The following is a 20,787-nucleotide window of genomic DNA, read 5'->3' on the forward strand; positions in this document are numbered from 1 at the left end:
TGCTCATGAAATAGCCCTGGGTAATGCTCTCGCATCTCGGATTCTGGCTCCCAAGTCAACTCGGACCCTCTCTGATGTTGCCACTGGACCTGAACTAGGGGAACCTCTTTGTTCCTCAGAACCTTCACATTTCGATCCAAGATCGTAATCGGCCTCTCGATATAATTCAGGCTCACATCCACCTGAATGTCCTCTAATGGCACTACTGCCGTCTCATCGGCTACACACTTCCTCAGTTGGGACAGGTGGAAGGTGTTATGAATCTGACTCAACTCTGCAGGTAGCTCCAACCAGTATGCTACCATGCCCACTCTGGCGGTCACTCTGAAAGGACCGATGTATCGGGGCCCCAACTTGCCCCGTTTCCTGAATCGGATCACCCCTTTCCATGGGGATACCTTCAGGAGGACAAAATCTCCAACCTGAAACTCTAGCTCGGATCGTTGCCTGTCTGTATAACTCTTTTGGCGACTCTGGGCCGTCAGTAACCCCTGCCTAACCTGTTGAATCTGCTCAGTTGTCTTCAGCACTATCTCAGTGCCACCCATCACTCTCTGCCCCACTTCTCCCCAACAAATAGGAGTCTGATACCTCCTTCCATATAAAAGCTCAAAGGGGGCATATCAATACTCGAATGATGGCTGTTGTTGTAAGAAAACTCAACCAAGGGCAAATACGTGTCGCAACTTCCTCCGAAGTCCATAACACATGCACACAGCATGTCCTCAAGCATCTGAATCGTCCGCTCGCTCTGCCCGTCTGTCTGCGGATGGTATGCGGTATTGAAATGCAACCGGGTACCCAACTCCTCATGAAATTTCTTCCAGAATCTGGAAGTAAAACACAAGTCTCGGTCTGACACTATCGAGGTCGTCACTCCATGTCGAGCTACCACCTCTCTCACATAAATCTCGGCCAGTCTCTCTGCAGAAGAATTCTCACTGATAGCAAGAAAGTGAGCGCTCTTCGTCAGCCGGTCCACAATCACCCAAATCGCGTCAACTCCACGCGCAGTCCTAACTTGGTGATAAAGTCCATAGAAATCTGTTCCTACTTCCACTGGGGAATCTCTGGAGGCTGCAAAGGACCATGTGGACGTTGGTGCTCCGCCTTAACCCGACGACAGGTCAAGCACCTCTCTACAACCCATGCTACGTCTCTCTTCATACAGGGCCACCAATAGTCTCTTTTCAGGTCCAAATACATCTTAGTGGCCCCTGGGTGGATCAAGAATCTCGATCTATGCACTTCCTCCAACAATACACGGCGAGCTCCGCCTGTATAGGGCACCCAAATCCGCCCATGGAAAGTCATAAGCCTACGACTGTCCGTCACAAACTCAGAAACCTGCCCAATCACACGCTCTCTCTTGCGGTTCTCCGGTCTCACAGCCTCCACCTGAGCCTCGCGGATGGTATCTAAGACTGGAGTCATCACCGTCATCCTCATACACACATCTCAGATCGGAGCGCTCTCAGCTCTGCGACTCAAGGCATCAGCTACCACATTAGACTTGCCTGGGTGATATAAGATCTCACAGTCGTAGTCCTTCACTACATCCAACCATCTCCTCTGTCTCATATTCAGGTTGGGCTGATCCATCAGGTATTTCAGGCTCTTATGGTCCGTGTATATGGTACACCGGACACCATAGAGATAGTGGCGCCAAATCTTGTGGGCGAACACCACTGCCACTAACTCCAAATCATGGGTGGTATACCTCGTCTCGTGAGGCTTCAGCTGCCTCGACGCATATGCTATCACATGACCCCTCTGCATCAACACTGCACCCATCCCTGAAATAGACGCATCACAATAGACTACAAAGTCCTCGACTCCCTCCGGAAGGGCTAATACCGGAGCTTCGCACAATCTCTGGCGAAGAGTCTCGAATGTTGCCTGCTGCTCAGGCCCCCAAACAAAAGTAACACCCTTCCGGGTCAATCTGGTGAGAGGAACTGCAATCTTGGAGAAATCCCTGATAAATCTCCGATAGTAGCCGGCCAATCCCAGAAAACTCCTGATCTCGGATAGGGACCTCAGCACCTCCCATCGCATAACCGCCTTAATCTTGGCCGGATCGACCAATATCCCATTCTGATTAACGAGATACCCTAGAAAATGGACCTCTCGTAACCAGAAATCACACTTGGAGAATTTGGCATACAGCCTCTCCGACCTCAATATCCCAAGAACCTCTCGCAGATGCTCCTCATGCTGCTCTCTAGACCTTGAATACACCAATATGTCATCGATGAACACGATCACTGACCGGTCCAACATAGGCCTGCTCACCCGGTTCATGAGATCCATGAACGCTGCCGGTGCGTTGGTGAGCCCGAAAGGCATCACCACAAACTCGTAATGCCCATAACGAGTTCTAAAGGCCGTCTTCTGAATATCCTCCTCGCATACTCTCATCTGGTGATACCCGGATCTCAAATCAATCTTGGAAAACCAAGATGCCCCCTGCAGCTGATCGAATAAAATCGTCGATCCTCGGAAGTGGATAACGGTCCTTAACTGTCAACTTGTTCAACTCCCGGTAATCAATGCACATCCGGTGTGAAACATCCTTTTTCTTGACAAAAAGGATCGGCGCTCCCCACGGCGAGCTACTCGGTCGAATAAATCCCTTCCCCAGCAGTTCCTAAAGCTGTGAGGATAACTCCTGCATCTCTGGTGGTGCAAGGCGATAAGGTGCCTTGGCGATAGGCGCCGCTCCCGGAACCAAATCAATCCGAAACTCCACTTGCCTCTCGGGAGGCACACCCGGCAACTCCTCGGGAAAAACATCAGGAAACTCGCACACTATCGGAACCTCGGAGATAGAACTCGGCCTCTCGGACACAATCCGCGTATCCATCACGTACGCCAGGAAGCCCATACAACCCTGCTATAAACTCTGCCTCGCCCTAGCAGTAGAGCAGAAGGCTGACCCAGATCTGGTACCCTCGCCATACACTATAAGTACTCCCCCATTAGGGTCTCGAATAGTCACCAACTGACGCTCGCAGTCGATCACTGCTCCAAAACGGCTCAACCAATCCATGACCACAATGACACAGACATCACCCATCGCGATCGGTACCAGGTCAATCGGAAACTCGACACCAAAAATCTTCAGCACACATCCTCAGAATACATCAGTAGCAAAAACCACATACTCATCAGCTATAGAAACCCTCAGAGGTCGACTCAACGCCTCACGTCGGATACTGATGTGACAACTAAAAGCTAAAGACACGAAGGATCGACTCGCACCCGAGTAAAATAACACTAAAGCAGGTACAAAACTCACAAGAAATGTACCTAAATATAGCACAGAATAAGCACAATAAATCTCAAAATAAATAAATAAGGAAATACGTACCAGCCACGACATCAGGTGTTGCGCGGACCTCCTCCAGTGTCAGCTGAAAAGCTCTCCCACGAGCCCTCGGAACCTCGGCCTTCACTTGCCGAACATCAGTAGCACGCAAAGCAGCAGGAGTGGAACCCTGGGCTGATCCCTGAACAAGCTAAGGGCACTCGGCCTTCCGATAGCCGGTCTGATTGCAGTGAAAACAGACTGCAAATCCCTTGGGGCAATCCTTCGCCATATGCCCCTCCTTGCCATACTTGTAGCAAATCCTCGTCCGGCAAGATCCCTCATGACTCTTGCCTCACTTGCCACAAGTGCGGCCCTTCTGGCCTCCTGATCTCGAATCAGCGGGCTTAGCCCGCTTGGCTGCCGGCTGCGACTGCGCCGACCGCCGGTCTTTCCCCTGAGACTCCGCATCCTCCCTGTCCTGAGTCTCCAGCTCGATCTCCCTCATCCTGGCATTTGCCGGAAGCTCAGCAAATGTTCGATAAGACAAGTTCGCCACGAACTCTCGAATATCCCTCCTCAGAATGTTCAAATACCGGCTCATGCGTGCCTGCTCAGTCGACACATGCTCAGGTCAAAACAACGCCCTCTCGTGAAACATCCGCGTAATCACAGTCACCGACTCTGTCTTCTGCCTGAGAGACAGAAATCATGGGCCAACCGTTCCCTCTCCACCGGGGGAACATACTCATCTAGGAACATCACAACAAAACTCTCACAAGTCACTGCAGTATGCTCTGTAGGAGTAAAACTGGCTGTCACAAACTTCCACCAGTCCTTCGCTCCCAAGCGAAGCTGGTTCAACGCGAACCGTACCCTCAAATTCTCGGGGCATGAACAAGTATAGAAACACCCCTCGATATCAGAGATCCACCTCATCGCAGCAATCGGATCCTGAGCCCCATCAAACTCTGGTGGCTTCGTGTTGCTGAACTCCCGGTAGAGCAACAAGTCACCTCCATGTGGCCTGGTAGCAGCGACAGCTGCGGTGGCTGCAGCAGCAGCCGCCTCAGAAACTGCAGCATATCGCTCGTCAAACGTCTTGATCAAAGTGGTCTTAATAGACCCAAACATCTCCGGAATAGCCTCACGTATGGCTGCGGCCACCTCGTCGTGAATCATCCTACGAATCTCATCATCGCTAACTCCACTGCTCTCTGGGGTGTGGCGTGTACCTACCATGATGTCTCTGAAATACAACACAAAATCATCAGAGACTCGCTCGTGCACACTCGACCACTCATCCCTACTTCTTCCTTAGCATCCTTCCACACCAATACTACCTTCCACACCAACCTGTAGTCATCCCAAGTCCTCCTCCTAGGATTCTAATTCACAAGTACTCTATCTCTCACAATATCCGACTACTCTCTCGGAAGACTACTCATATGCTGACCTAGGTATCTCTCCCTAGATTATCTCTCGACCCAGAACTCAGCGCATACTCAGAGCAAATAACAGATAACACTGATCAAAGCATCTCCTAGGCGAAGGCATCACATATCAAGCAACTCTAGCCCTAGAATATGAAATACCTAGCCTACTCTCTAGCACGCATTTATAATAAAATATCTCATAACACGAAAGTAAGGGTATTTTGGGAAATCACCGTTCGGGCTCTGGCTGATTGTACACACTGCTCCAACTTGTTTTCTCTCAAAACTCTTTCTTGTTTTAGAAAAATCATTTCTTTTGAAATTTTTTCTCAAATCCTCAGTTTGAGTCCAAACACACCCGGAGGTGCATCCGAATCCCTCAAACCAAGGCTCCGATACCAACTTGTAACGACGTAAATTTTCAAACCAATTTTTTTTCATTTTCAAACACACATAAACATATGTCACATTTCTCAAAAATCTCAAGTATCAAACATCAACACATTTTCTTTTAAAAATTGTTTATCACGATTCAGGATCCTCCAAAAACATATCTCCACTGCGAGTGTGTGTACAATCAAGCCGGGGCCTTCCCGCGATCCTCGGTAGTACCTGAAACACATAACACATAACACGGTAAGCACGAAGCTTAGTGATTTCCCCAAAATACCACACATAGCTCATTAGCCACTCTAGGCTATAATTCAATAAGACCCTCCGGTCAATGTGTCTCAGTGGGACCCTCCAGCCCTAACTCAATAAGCTCATAATAACAATACTCAGCATAAATCACAAAGACATAATGCAGATATTAAGATGCACATGTAAGCACAATAAACATCTTAATCACACAAAGGTACCACTCATGGTAAGTATAGTGAGAAGACTCACCTCATAAGCAAGTAAAGGTCTCGTGTGATGGGTAGTACAGAGATAGTGCTGCAGACGACAGAGCAGATACAACAGGTTAGACAGAGGTTAATGACGGCTCAAAGTCATCAGAAGAGTTATGCGGATAGACGACGATCCGAGCTTGAGTTCCAGGTGGGAGATTTCGTATTCCTGAAGGTATCTCCTTGGAAAGGAGTGATCCGGTTCAGGAAGAGGGTCAAGTTGGGCCCCCGGTACATCGGTCCGTTCAGGGTGACCGCGAGGGTGGGCAAGGTAGCATATCGGTTAGAGCTACCTGCGGAGTTGAGTCAGATTCATGATACCTTCCACGTGTCTCAGTTGAGGAAGTGTATAGCCGACGAGTTGGCGGTGGTACCACTGGAGGATATTCAGGTGGATGCGAACCTGAATTATGCTGAGAGGCCAATCGCGATTGTGGATCGAAAGATCAAGGTTCTGAGGAACAAGGAGGTGCCCCTGGTTCAGGTTCAGTGGCAACATCGGAGGGGGTCTGAGCTGACTTGGGAGACAGAGTCAGAGATACGGGAGCAGCATCCAGAGATGTTTATAGCATGAGACTTCGAGGGCGAAGTCTGGTTCTAGTGGGGGAGAATTGTAACATCCCGAAATTCAGGTACAGCTATTTAACCCTTCTCTTTTGTCAAATTGTCAAAGTTAGCCCTTGAGTGAAAAGTTGTAGCAAATGAGTACGCTGGGCGTACTCAAGGGTACGTTGCGCGTACTCATGCGCTTGAAATGGACGCGGACCCTTAGAGGTACGCTGGGCGTAACCGGCCCAGATGCAAAACCCTAATTTAGACTTGAGCCCTATATAAAGAAGGTTATGGCCTTATCCCCAGCCACCATTTGAGTGAGTGAAACCCTAAAAGAGAGCCAACCTTCGTTCTAAGCTTGTGTGAGTGTTTTTGGAACTAAAGTGCCTTTGTGTGTTAGTAAGGAAGAAGAGGAGATTCTTGTGAAGGCTAGAAGTTGGAGTGCAAGCCTTGGATCTGAGTTCTACAGAGGGAAGAGCTTCACTTGGAGGTATAAAGCTCAAAGCTTTCCTTGTTATTTTGATTTGTGCTTCATGGACCATTTCTAGGGTTAAAGTCCCAAAGGTGGAGACTTTATGAGCATAAAGGACTCCATAGACCTAGATCTGTCCCTTTTCAGTGATATATGAGTTATAGATCCATAAAGTTTCCATCTTGGTCGTTGTTATGAAGTCATGCTTGAGTTATGAGCTTTCTAGAGTTGGGAAATGGAATGTTATGGGTGTTAGTGACTTGTCCATCCATGCAAAGGCTTAAAGTCACCAACTTTATGGATTAAGAGGTTTAGAAAAGGTCAGATCTAGAAGTTGGACGTGAGTCTTAACTGATTAAGACCCTAAAAGCTAAGAAGTCTGAAACTGGGAATTACGCTGGGCGTAATCCCAGTACGCGCGGCGTAGGGGGTTGCATTCCCCGATTCTGTGAGGTTGCCGGGTACGCCCAGCGTACAGGTTTGGTACGCGCAGGGTAACCCGGAGAGTTGACTTTTGTTGAATTTTAGGGTTTTGGTCAACATTTGGACTTTGGGTCAGGGAGGGGTAAAATGGTCTTTTACCCTTCTGTGGGATTGTAGAAAAGGGATGTAGTCTAGCCTTGAGAGCCGTTAATGATTTGAAATAATTACTTTATGTGATTAGGCGGGGCTAGGTCGTTGTTTCGAGATTCAGGGATATCGAGCACGTGAGTTACTAGACATCATACGAGGTGAGTCTTCTCACTATACATTACCTAGAGTGGTATCTATGTGTAGACCGGAGGGTCTTGGGTGCTATGTGTTGTATGAGATTATGTGCATTGTGATATATGTATGCTATGTGTTGTACAGACCGGATCGGAGGGTCCAACGATATAGACCGGACCGAAGGGTCCAACGATATAGACCGGACCGAAGGGTCCAACGATACAGACCGGACCGATGGGTCCAACGAGCTATGACTGGACCAGAGGGTCCGACGAGCTACGGGACTGGGGGGTCCCGCTGAGACACATCGACCGAAGGGTCGTATTATAGACTCGAGTGGCGTATGTGTTGTATGTGGTATTTTGGGGAACTCACTAAGCATTTATGCTTACAGTTGTTGTGTTATGTGTTTCAGGTACTAGCGAGGATCGCGGGAAGGCGCCGGCATGATTCGTACACACTGAGAGGATTTATGTATATGAGATCTTGGGACATGTTTTGTTATGTTACAGTGGACACATTATGTTTGGATGATTATCGTACGAATGAAAGTATGTTTTAAAATGAAAAATTGTTTTGAAAATTCACGTTGTTACAAGTTGGTATCAGAGCCTTGGTTTGAGGGATTCAGGTGCATCTTCGGATGAATCTGAACTCAAACTGAGGAATTGAGAAATTTTTCATAAAATAAACAATTTTTCTAAAAATAGTAAAAGATTTTGAGAAAGGCAGAAGGAAGTAGTGTGTACGATCGGCCAGCGCCCGAACGGTGATTTCCCAAAATACCCTTACATTATATGTTATGAGATATGTTATGATATGATATGCATGCTAGAGTAGGCTAGGTGTTCATATTAGGACTAGAGTGGCCTGATTTGTGATGCCTTAGCCTAGGAAGGATTTTGTTGCTATGTGATGCTTGAGAGCGAGTAGGTAGCAGTGAGGAGCTGATGAGAGGTCTACCGAAGGGTAGCCTATGCCAATGAGATATAGAGTACTTGTGATCTGGGACCCAAGGAGGAGGACTTAGGGTGAATACTAATGCGGTGTGGACGGTAGTATAGGGCCCGTACTACTGAAGACACCGGAGCAGTGCGCACTCTAAGTAAGAATCCTTAGGGTACTAAAGAGCAAGTAGGGTTGAGTATCGAGTACGAGTATACTCGAGCGAATCTCTGATTTCTTTTGTGTTATATTTCAGAGACATCATGGTTGGGACGCGTCACCACCCAGGAGGCAGTGGTACCAGTGGTACCAGTGATGAGGAGATCCGTAGATTGATTCATGAGGAGGTAGCTGCGGCCATTCGAGCTGAGATACCAGAGATGTTCGGGTCTATCAAGACCACGTTGATCGAGACTTTTGATGAGCGGTACGCCGCTCTTACTGAGGCTGTTGTTGCTGCGGCCACCGCAGCTGTTGCTGCTGCCAGGCCGCAGGGAGGTGACTCGTTGCTGTACCGAGAGTTCAGCAACACGAAGCCACCAGAGTTTGATGGGACGCAGGACCCGATTGCTGCGATGAGGTGGATTTCTGATATCGAGGGATGCTTCTACACCTGCTCGTGTCCAGAGCATCTGAGGGTTCGGTTTGCGCTAAACCAGCTTCGCTTGGGAGCGAAGGACTGGTGGAAGTTTGTGACGGCAGACTTCACTACGGCAGAGCTGACTGTGGTGACCTGGGAGAGGTTCACCACGATGTTTCGAGATGAGTATGTTCCCCCTGTGGAGAGGGAACGTCTAGCCCAGGAGTTCTTGTCCCTCAAGCAGGGAACTGAGTCTGTGACAGTGATTACGAGGATGTTTCATGAGAGGGCGTTGTTTTGCCCTGAGCACGTGTCGACTGAGCAGGCACGTATGAGCCGGTACTTGAGCATTCTGAGGAGGGATATCCGTGAGTTCGTGGCGAACTCGTCGTACCGGACATTTGCCGAGCTCCAGGCAAATGCCCGGAAGAGAGAGATCGAGCTGGAGACTCAGTTCAAGGAGGAGGCCGAGTCTCAGAGGAGGGACAGGCGACCGGCACAGGCGCAGCCGGCAACCAAGCGGGCAAAGCCCGCTGATTCGAGATCTGGGGGTCCGAAGGGCCGCACTTGCGGGAAGTGCGACAAGAGCCACGAGGGAGTGTGCAGAGTTGGGGTATGTTACAAATGCGGGAAGGAGGGGCACTATGCGAGGGATTGCCCCAAGGGGTTCACGGTTTGCTTTCATTGCAACCAGACCGGCCATCGGAAGGCCGAGTGCCCACAGCTACTGCAGGGATCTGCGCCAGCTGCTCGAGCTACTGAGACCCGGCCAGCGAAGGCCGAGACACCGAGGGCTCGCGGGAGAGCTTTCCAGTTGACAGCGGAGGAGGTCCGCGCAACGCCTGATGTCGTGGCTGGTACGTATTCTTTCATTTATTTATGTTGAGTTATGAGATATTGTGCTTATATGATGATATGCGTAGGTACTTTTCTTGTGAGTTCTGTACCTGCCTTAGTGTTATTTGACTCGGGTGCGAGTCGATCATTTGTGTCGATAGCATTTAGTCGGCACATCAGTAGCAGACGAGAGGCGTTGAGTCGACCTCTGTGGGTTTCCATAGCGGACGAGCTAGCGGTGTATGCCACGGACGTGACTCGAGGATGTGTACTCGAGATCTTCGGTGTCGAGTTTCCGATAGATCTGGTCCCGATTGCCATGGGGGACGTATGTGTTATCGTGGGTATGGATTGGCTGAGCCGATTTGGGGCTATGATAGACTGCGAGCGACAGTTGGTGACGATTCGAGATCCTAGTGGGGGAGTGCTGACAGTTTATGGCGAGGGAACCCGAGGCGGGTCAGCATTCTGTTCAGATGCCAGAGCGAGGCAGAGTTTGCAGCAGGGCTGCAAAGGGTTCGTAGCTTATGTGATGGATACACGAGAGGCCGCTGGGAGGCCAAGTTCGATGGATGACGTTCCGATAGTGCGTGAGTTCCCGGATGTTTTTCCGGAGGAGTTGCCTGGAGTGCCTCCCGAGAGGCAGGTAGAGTTCCGCATTGATTTGGTTCCAGGGGCAGCGCCTATTGCCAAGGCGCCTTATCGCCTTGCGCCGCCGGAGATGCAGGAGTTATCCTCGCAGCTTCAGGAGCTGCTGGGGAAGGGGTTTATTCGACCGAGTAGCTCACCATGGGGAGCGCCGATCCTTTTTGTCAAGAAAAAGGATGGTTCACACCGGATGTGTATTGATTACCGAGAGTTGAACAAGTTGACGGTCAAGAACCGTTACCCATTACCGAGGATCGACGATTTGTTCGATCAGTTGCAGGGAGCGTCTTGGTTCTCCAAGATTGATCTGAGGTCTGGATATCACCAGATGAGAGTACGTGATGAGGATATCCAGAAGACGGTGTTCAGGACTCGTTATGGACATTACGAGTTCGTGGTGATGCCTTTCGGGCTCACCAATGCACCAGCAGCATTCATGGACCTCATGAACAGGGTGTGTAGACCGATGTTGGATCGTTCGGTGATCGTGTTCATCGACGATATATTGGTGTATTCGAGATCTAGAGAGCAGCACGAGGAGCATCTGAGAGAGATTCTCGGGGTATTGAGGACGGAGAGGCTTTATACCAAATTCTCCAAGTGCGATTTCTGGTTGCGAGAGGTCCAGTTCTTAGGGCATCTCGTCAATCAGAAGGGGATATTGGTCGATCCGGCCAAGATCGAGACAGTGATGAGTTGGAAGGTGCCGAGATCTCCCACCGAGATCAGGAGTTTTCTAGGATTGGCCGGCTATTATCGGAGATTTATCAGGGATTTCTCCAAGATTGTCGTGCCTCTCACCAGATTGACCCGGAAGGGTGTTGCTTTTTCATGGGGTCCGGAGCAGCAGACCTCGTTTGAGACGCTTCGCCAAAAGTTTTGCGAAGCCCCTGTGTTAGCCCTCCCGGAAGGGATGGAGGATTTTGTGCTATATTGTGACGCATCGATATCGGGGTTAGGTGCAGTACTTATGCAGAGGGGGCATGTGATAGCATATGCATCGAGGCAGCTGAAGCCTCATGAGACGAGATATCCCACCCACGATCTGGAGTTGGGGGCAGTGGTGTTCGCCCTCAAGATCTGGCGTCACTATTTGTATGGGGTTCGGTGTACCATATACACGGACCACAAGAGCTTGAAGTATTTGATGGATCAGCCCAATCTGAATATGCGTCAGAGGAGATGGTTGGACGTGGTGAAGGATTACGATTGTGAGATCCTGTACCACCCGGGCAAAGCTAATGTTGTAGCCGATGCGCTGAGCCGTAGGGCGGAAAGTGCCCCGATTCGAGGCACTTGCATGAGATTGACAGTGATGACCCCGGTGTTGGACACCATCCGGGAGGCCCAGACAGAGGTCGTGATACCGGAGAACCGCAAGAGGGAGCGGGTGATTGGACAGGTGTCCGAGTTCGTTATCGATAGTCGAGGGCTGATGACCTTTCAGGGTCGGATTTGGGTGCCGCATGCAGGAGGGGCACGTACCATTATGATGGAGGAGGCACATAGATCGAGGTTCTCGATCCACCCCGGGGCCACGAAGATGTATTTGGACCTGAAGAAAGATTATTGGTGGCCCTGTATAAAGAGGGATGTCGCGTGGTTTGTCGAGAGGTGCTTGACCTGTCGCCAGGTTAAGGCCGAGCACCAGCGTCCGCATGGCAAGTTGCAGCCGCTTGAGGTTCCCCAATGGAAGTGGGAACAGATTTCCATGGATTTCATCACCAAATTGCCGAGGACCACGAGGGGTGTCGATGCAATTTGGGTGATCGTCGACCGCTGACGAAGAGCGCGCATTTTCTTGCTATCAGTGAGAGATCTTCTGCGGAGAGGCTGGCAGAGTTGTATGTGAGGGAGGTGGTATCACGACATGGGGTGACGATCTCGATTGTGTCAGATCGAGATGTACGTTTCACTTCCAGGTTCTGGAAGAAGTTTCACGAGGAGTTGGGCACGAGGTTGCATTTCAGTACTGCTTACCACCCCCAGACTGACGGACAGAGTGAACGGACGATTCAGACGCTCGAGGACATGCTTCGAGCATGTGTGTTGGACTTCGGAGGAAGTTGGGACACGTACTTGCCGTTGGCTGAATTTTCCTACAATAACAGCCACCATTCTAGCATTGGTATGCCTCCCTTCGAGTTGTTGTACGGAAGGAGGTGTCGGACTCCCCTCTGCTGGGGAGAGGTAGGACAGCGTATGATGGGTAGTACAGAGATAGTACTGCAGACGACAGAGCAGATACAGCAGGTTAGACAGAGGTTAATGACGGCTCAGAGTCGTCAGAAGAGTTATGCGGATAGACGACGATCCGAGCTTGAGTTCCAGGTGGGAGATTTTGTACTCCTGAAGGTATCTCCTTGGAAAGGAGTGATCCGGTTCAGGAAGAGGGGCAAGTTGGGGCCCCGGTACATCGGTCCGTTCAGGGTGACCGCGAGGGTGGGCAAGGTAGCATATCGGTTAGAGCTACCTGCGGAGTTGAGTCAGATTCATGATACCTTCCACGTGTCTCAGTTGAGGAAGTGTATAGCTGACGAGTTGGCGGTGGTACCACTGGAGGATATTCAAGTGGATGCGAGCCTGAATTATGCTGAGAGGCCAATCGCGATTGTGGATCGAAAGATCAAGGTTCTGAGGAACAAGGAGGTGCCCCTGGTTCAGGTTCAGTGGCAACATCGGAGGGGGTCTGAGCTGACTTGGGAGACAGAGTCAGAGATGCGGGAGCAGCATCCGGAGATGTTTACAGCATGAGACTTCGAGGGCGAAGTCTGGTTCTAGTGGGGGAGAATTGTAACATCCCAAAATTCAGGTACAACTATTTAACCCTTCTCTTTTGTCAAATTGTCAAAGTTAGCCCTTGAGTGAAAAGTTGTAGCAAATGAGTACGCTGGGCGTACTCAAGGGTACGTTGCGCGTACTCATGCGCTTGAAATGGAAGCGGACCCTTAGAGGTATGCTGGGCGTACCAAGGTTACGCTGGGCGTAACCGGCCCAGATGCAAAACCCTAATTTAGACTTGAGCCCTATATAAAGAAGGTTATGGCCTTATCCTCAGCCACCATTTGAGTGAGTGAAACCCTAAAAGAGAGCCAACCTTCATTCTAAGCTTGTGTGAGTGTTTTTGGAACTAAAGTGCCTTTGTGTGTTAGTAAGGAAGAAGAGGAGATTCTTGTGAAGGCTAGAAGTTGGAGTGCAAGCCTTGGATCTGAGTTCTACAGAGGGAAGAGCTTCACTTGGAGGTATAAAGCTCAAAGCTTTCCTTGTTATTTTGATTTGTGCTTCATGGACCATTTCTAGGGTTAAAGTCCCAAAGGTGGAGACTTTATGAGCATAAAGGACTCCATAGACCTAGATCTGTCCCTTTTCAGTGATATATGAGTTATAGATCCATAAAGTTTCCATCTTGGTCGTTGTTATGAAGTCATGCTTGAGTTATGAGCTTTCTAGAGTTGGGAAATGGAATGTTATGGGTGTTAGTGACTTGTCCATCCATGCAAAGGCTTAAAGTCACCAACTTTATGGATTAAGAGGTTTAGAAAATGTCAGATCTAGAAGTTGGACGTGAGTCTTAACTGATTAAGACCCTAAAAGCTAAGAAGTCTGAAACTGGGAATTACGCTGGGCGTAATCCCAGTACGCGCAGCGTAGGGGGTTGCATTCCCCGATTCTGTGAGGTTGCCGGGTACGCCCAGCGTACAGGTTTGGTACGCGCAGGGTAACCCGGAGAGTTGACTTTTGTTGAATTTTAGGGTTTTGGTCAACATTTGGACTTTGGGTCAGGGAGGGGTAAAATGGTCTTTTACCCTTTTGTGGGATTGTAGAAAAGGGATGTAGTCTAGCCTTGAGAGCCGTTAATGATTTGAAATAATTACTTTATGTGATTAGGCGGGGCTAGGTCGTTGTTTCGAGATTCAGGGATATCGAGCACGTGAGTTACTAGACATCATATGAGGTGAGTCTTCTCACTATACATTACCTAGAGTCGTATCTATGTGTAGACCGGAGGGTCTTGGGTGCTATGTGTTGTATGAGATTATGTGCATTGTGATATATGTATGCTATGTGTTGTACAGACCGGACCAGAGGGTCCAACGATATAGACCGGACCGAAGGGTCCAACGATATAGACCCGACCGAAGGGTCCAACGATACAGACCGGACCGATGGGTCCAACGAGCTATGACTGGACCAGAGGGTCCGACGAGCTACGGGACTGGGGGGTCCCGCTGAGACACATCGACCGAAGGGTCGTATTATAGACTCGAGTGGCGTATGTGTTGTATGTGGTATTTTGGGGAACTCACTAAGCATTTATGCTTACAGTTGTTGTGTTATGTGTTTCAGGTACTAGCGAGGATCGCGGGAAGGCGTCGGCATGATTCGTACACACTGAGAGGATTTATGTATATGAGATCTTGGGACATGTTTTGTTATGTTACAGTGGACACATTATGTTTTGATGATTATCGTACGAATGAAAGTATGTTTTAAAATGAAAAATTGTTTTGAAAATTCACGTTGTTACATCCATGTTTGACTCGACTCGCCGAGTGCACTCATGTGACTCGTCGAGTCCACTCGTTTTCCTCAGAAGTTTCGTGAAGGTTCAACTCAGCTCATCGAGTTGACCTCCAACTCGCCGAGTTAATCGCATGATCCTGCTCATCGGGACAAACCCTAACCGACTCGTCGAGTCGGCTCATCGACTCGGCGAGTTCATTCGAACTTTTTTCTTATTCAGGCGATTTCAAGGCAGAAAACCTTCCCACACTTTAGATCTAAACTCTTAAGGCTCGCTTAACACGTAAAGCCACGAGCTTTACGTCCATGCATGGCACTTAGGGCTTGAAATGCCAAGAACATGCTTTATTATGGGTTTTTCAATCAAGAGCTCTATTATGGCTGAATAAAGTAGGAACCTTTGGACTCTAGGGACCTCACATGGTCCAGATATGAAGTTCAAACCTCTATATGAACTCAAAACACTCAAGGTCCTAAAGTTAGATGGAAAAAGCCCTAAACTCCCAAAATCATGAGATCTACTCAATAAAATGAGAAAGGTGCGAACTTTTACCTTTCACAGAAGCTCTAGGATGAAATAACCACAGATCTAACAGCCCCTTCTCGTTCCTTGGCTTGGAGTCCTTCCCTTCTCTTCAAAAGATGCACCAAACACTCAAAGTTAGCTCAAATACTCTCTCTTGGCTCAATGGCTGAATAAGGTTTTCTCTCAGTGAAGATGGGCAACTGATGAGCCGCAAATGAGGCTATAAGTGCCCTTAAATAGGCCCCAAACCCGGGGATTTAGGGTTTCATCACTCAGCGTCTACTCGGCAAGTCGACTCTCTAACTCGTCGAGTAGGTCATTAATCCCACGTGGCCAAACACGACTCTACTCGACGAGTTGTAGCACCAACTCGTCAAGTTGCTCAATAGACTTCAAAATGAATAAATAAATAATATACCTGGGAGTCCGGATGTTACACGTTGTTCGTCATTTCAATTTCGTACACACACTCTTTCTCGGTTGTCAGAAACGGAATAGCAATCATGCCAGATAACATATCTTTAATTTCAAGTAACATGATCTTCAAAATCTGGAGTGTTTGATTGTGCATTGATTAAATTGCAAATTAATTTAACCTTATCTATTTTTTTTGAACGACAAATACAATATAATCCTAAACTACTCCTAAATCCAACTATGTCTCCGACGAGACTTGAACCCTCAACCTCAAGAAGGGAGGGCAACATCTGATACCACCGGGCTAGAAGCCCTTTGGTTAACCTTATCTGTTTCCTCTTCATCTTTATTCTGTACTAAAAAAACATAGAAACAATCATCGAATATAGAGTAAAATTGGATACGGATTTAAGAATAGCTTCTGCAATAACACATATAGTAATATGTTTTTTGCCTTCTTTTTTATTCTATCAAGAAGAAGATTCATTGTTTCCTAAGCTCCACTTTCACCATTAGAAGCATTGAACAACATCACTGTCCATACAAAGTTGTAGAAATTATAAAGAATCCCCTCTTTTTAGTAAAAAGAATCGAAAAAAAAAACTACGTAAGTTATCGAATTACCTGTTGACGGAGGACGTTTAACGTTGACCTGCTTAACTGCATAACCTGTAGTTGAAGCAACAACAATGGACCCTAATCTGAAAATCATGTAGGTATCGTGGATATGAAATTACAAGATTGTCACTCATCTATTATACATACATTCTGTGAAAATTTGATTTCAATCAACATCCTACGGCTCCATGGTCAACGATTCAAAACATCTATGGAGCTTAGATGAAACACAGTAGAAGAGTTGTTCTTTATAATCTTTTTAAATGATGGATTAGCAAATTTTGGGTGTCAATATTGAACTAGAAACATAGAAGTATTGAAGTGAACGGTGGTGGTGATGGTATGGGACCAAACACAAAATAAATTGAAATCATAGAGACCATTAGTGTAATTTAGAATAAATGATTAACGAGTGATCTGTTAAATACTAACGAAAGTGATTTAATAGACAAGTATATTATAAGTTTAATGACTTATTGCGCAAAAAAAAATATTTTAACAACAAAATCAAGTAGATGATAATAGTTGGTTGTGCTACGGTCTATTTTTCTAAAAATAATAAAAATAAATAAATTAAAAAAAAAAATTCAACACCTTCTTATCGCCCTCTTAGACCTTGGAAGATTCAAGTCTTAAAGCAAGATTTTTTTTTTTTGGTGTTTTTCCTTTGTAAACATTGTCACATCAAAATACTAAAGTTGTTTTTCATTAGTTTGTATGATATGCTAAATTACTTTATATATTATTATGAAGAAAATAACACACGTTAAAATAACCGAAATTCGTTTATAAAAATAGATGTATATAATTAATATAGGTATAATTACAATTTTTTTATTGCTTAAAAATCTGCAAAATAATTTGAAAAAATTTAGGAATACTTTTGTAAACCTTAACAATAATCCTAATCAGCACTCCAGCTGTTACGGAATGACCACGTGGAGTAATTTTATTTGCTCAAAAACTACAACCAACGTGGCACCGCCGTTGAAGAAACAATCCAACTACAAACAAGAGATGATATGATACAAGAAACTCTCAATCGGATCGCTGGGACACGCACACACACACTCGCTCTTTCTCTCGCTCTCGCTCTCGCTCTCTCGCTGTTGTTTATAGTCTGTGTATAAGCCACCGGAGGTCGGATCTCCCGCCGGAGGCTCCGACCTGAGAAAATATCCAGCCGTGGCTCCTCCGTCAGGGCAACAGCAACAGAGCAACAACAGCAACGTCACTCGAAGAAGAACCGCTTCTTCTAATTCGTCTCCGACACGTCCTTCGGCTCCTACTCGGATCATTTACAGAGAAACCCTTGGCACTTCTTCATTCTCTGAATCGGATCTAGACCTACCGTTTTGGCAACGGACCTGGTTTATTGGACTTTTACTGGTGATGGCGCTGTCTTTCTTTGGTCTTGCTGTATTTCTCTTCCTAACCCTAGACTCGGATTACACATCAACTCCTGTCTACGCTGCCACTTCCGAAGGCGTTGAGGTAATTCATTGATTATACGATTTTTATTACGAATTTATTTCATGAGATTGTTGGAGCTAATTGATTTCTTTGGAGACTCTGATTCGCTTGATTAAAATCTAATCTCGATTACTAGTTTCAACTTCGAAATTGGTTTGAATTGTGTAATATTGCAAGCGAAATTTGATGAAGGTTTCCGGTCGTTCTGACAAATAAGACGCATAAAAGAATGCTGGTGTAAGTCATTTGTTGTGCCGGTTTTTCTTTTTAATACGGACAGCGAGAAGATTTTATCGCTTGTATTTGTGGTAAATCTGTGGATGAACTCCTTTCTATCTTGGAAGAGAAATATCATGACCACTTCTTAAGGTCAAATAGACTACATAACTTCGTTAAATTCCTTGTGAAGCTAAAACTAATATCACGATTAAGTTTGTAATAAATTCCAGGAATTTTAGATTTGAAATGTAAGAATACCGAATGTGTTAGGACATCTTTTTCTTTTCTTGGGAAGGAAGCTAGTAAGGTTCGATTTTCTTTCACTTTTAACTAGGGAATGAGAAATTTTATATTTTTTACTTGTTGTATCTGGAACTAGAAAAACAAGTACTTTACATATATGTATGTTGATACTATTTCAATGAACTAGCAAAATGAGACTGTGTAGCATTTCTATATCAATGTTTAGCTTAACTGATACTTATATCACCTGATATTGCATAAAAGACTGATCTGAGGTACATACACTTCTGTTGGTTTTTCTTTTCATCAATGTTGATTTGTTGAAACTGTATATATGGTAGATTACATATGGATCAGTACTGAAGTTGATGCATGAAAAGACAAGATTCCGACTTCATTCACATGATGTGCCATATGGATCAGGCAGTGGGCAGCAATCTGTTACAGGTTTTCCTAATGTAGATGATGCCAATAGCTACTGGGTATGTTGATGGTGTTTATAACTTTATATCCATTTTAAATGGTTAAAGATATGACATAATTAAATTTTATAAACCAGATTGTTCGGGCTTCACCTGAGACGTCAGCAAAACAGGGAGACAGTATAAAAAGTGGAACCATTATTCGAATGCAACACATGAAAACCAGGAGATGGCTCCATAGTCACTTGCATGCTTCACCAATTTCAGGCAATTTAGAGGTTTGTCATTTAAATTTTAATTACTTGAGAAAATGGTTAAGTGGCTAAGTGTAAGTTTTGTGTAGGTGAGTTGTTTTGGGGATGATGGTAATTCAGACACAGGAGATTATTGGAGGTGAGAGAACTATCTACCATTCTACCAATATCATATAATAAGTTTATGAGTTGAAGTGTTGTATAATTAATTGTGATGATATTATGGGGTTAGGATTGAAATTGAGGGGAGTGGAAAAACTTGGAGACAGGATCAACGAATAAGGCTTCGCCATGTGGACACGGGTGGATATCTACACAGCCATAATAAGAAATACAGCCGCATTGCTGGTGGTCAGCAAGAGGTAGTATATGTTTAAAAAAATATTTATAGTCTTGTTCTGATTTCATTAAGTCAAAAAGAATGAGCTCCTGAAGTGGTGTTATGTGCTTTTTTTTTTTTTTTTTTAGGTTTGTGGTGTGAGGGAGAAAAGGGCTGATAATGTTTGGTTGGCAGTGGAGGGGGTGTATCTGCCAGTTTCTGGAAGCAAATGAACTATTAAATCACGATTAAATGTTAGCTTGTAGCTGTCTCTCAATCTAGAACTTTGTTGTTTTTTTTTTTATAAAAAAAGTCATTTTGGTAGATGGTATGTACAAGTGAATTGGAACACTTGAAGCAAGTCATATACATATAGGATGTTACTGTTAGGATGGATGTGTAACAACTATTGGGGGTTTTGAGATATCTGTTGTTCCACTCTACCCCACGTTTTTACCCTTTTTATTTCATTGCAATAAAATGCTATGAGTTTACCCTATGTGTGTTTACTGATAGGTTTAGGAACAGAGCCTATCTAAAAAGTACGTGTGAACATGGTATTGTACTATGGTACCAAGTCTTATCATACTAATTATAGTTGGTACATAGTTTTAGCTACCAGTACCATGTAAAGGGTTATTTTTTGCAAAATTAGTTGGAAGCTGTAATTTGATTTATTATATGAGTGTTTGACAAAAATAGATGAAATTTTTTTAATGTGTAAAATTACATAAAGACAATTGTTTAAAATAAATAAATAATAAATATAATTTTAAAGGCAATTTTAGAAATTGATTAAAAAAATCTAATAGCTTGTTCTTAAATGCTTTTTTTTTAAACTAAAAGCTAAAAATTAATACTTTCACATGAACTTTTTTGTTAAAAGTTAAAAGCTAGAATTTCCAAAACTCATTGTCAAACAAACCTTTGGTATCAAAAGTAACAAAAATTGTGATATACCATGGTATCAAAAAATTATATGATTATTAGTCATCACTATTCAAATGGTAAGATACTACCAAACAAACATGTTAGTTATCAAATATATTGACTATCTGTTTTTTTTTTTGGCTAAGTTGGTAAGATAGTGGTGGTTTTATTTGGTATAAAGTTGAAAGCCCAAAAATGTATATTTCTAAAAATCTATTATAATATCTTTTTTTTAATATAATAATAAATAATAAACATTTTCGGTTTATATTTGAATTGTGAGTGTCCTAATGAGAAATTGAAACTCCAAATCATATCATATTATGGAAATAGATATAAAACAAAGAGAACTTGGTACAAAACCCTTGTAAGGGAAATCACATTACACTCGATTTACATGTAAAATGGTATATAATAACTAAATGGAGAGAGGGGAATTTAGAATGCATAGCAACATTATA

The 20,787-nt window shown here is 45.3% G+C and overlaps 1 protein-coding gene across 1 annotated transcript; it reads left to right on the top strand.

Annotated features, from left to right (window-relative positions):
- The first annotated feature begins 17,510 nt into the window (after positions 1-17,510).
- LOC145135495 (stromal cell-derived factor 2-like protein) lies at positions 17,511-19,895 on the top strand. Its single transcript, XM_079069793.1, has 6 exons — positions 17,511-17,960; positions 18,743-18,883; positions 18,961-19,101; positions 19,167-19,216; positions 19,310-19,439; positions 19,546-19,895. Exons 1-6 carry the CDS (start codon positions 17,859-17,861, stop codon positions 19,627-19,629), a joined length of 648 nt encoding a protein of 215 aa, XP_078925919.1. The 5' UTR covers positions 17,511-17,858; the 3' UTR covers positions 19,630-19,895.
- Positions 19,896-20,787: the final 892 nt, after the last annotated feature.

Source organism: Lactuca virosa, chromosome 1 (assembly GCF_052849685.1).
Source record: "Lactuca virosa cultivar CGN04683 chromosome 1, Lactuca_virosa_CGN04683_v6, whole genome shotgun sequence".
NCBI classification, from domain to species: Eukaryota; Viridiplantae; Streptophyta; class Magnoliopsida; order Asterales; family Asteraceae; genus Lactuca; species Lactuca virosa.

Excerpts from the sequence above, each read along its gene's own strand:
- LOC145135495 (XM_079069793.1), top strand. The coding sequence starts at position 17,859 with ATGGCGCTGTCTTTCTTTGGTCTTGCTGTATTTCTCTTCCTAACCCTA. Across the intron at positions 19,102-19,166 it reads CAATTTCAGGCAATTTAGAG|GTGAGTTGTTTTGGGGATGA; the intron begins GTTTGTCATTTA and ends AGTTTTGTGTAG. Across the intron at positions 19,440-19,545 it reads TTGCTGGTGGTCAGCAAGAG|GTTTGTGGTGTGAGGGAGAA; the intron begins GTAGTATATGTT and ends TTTTTTTTTTAG.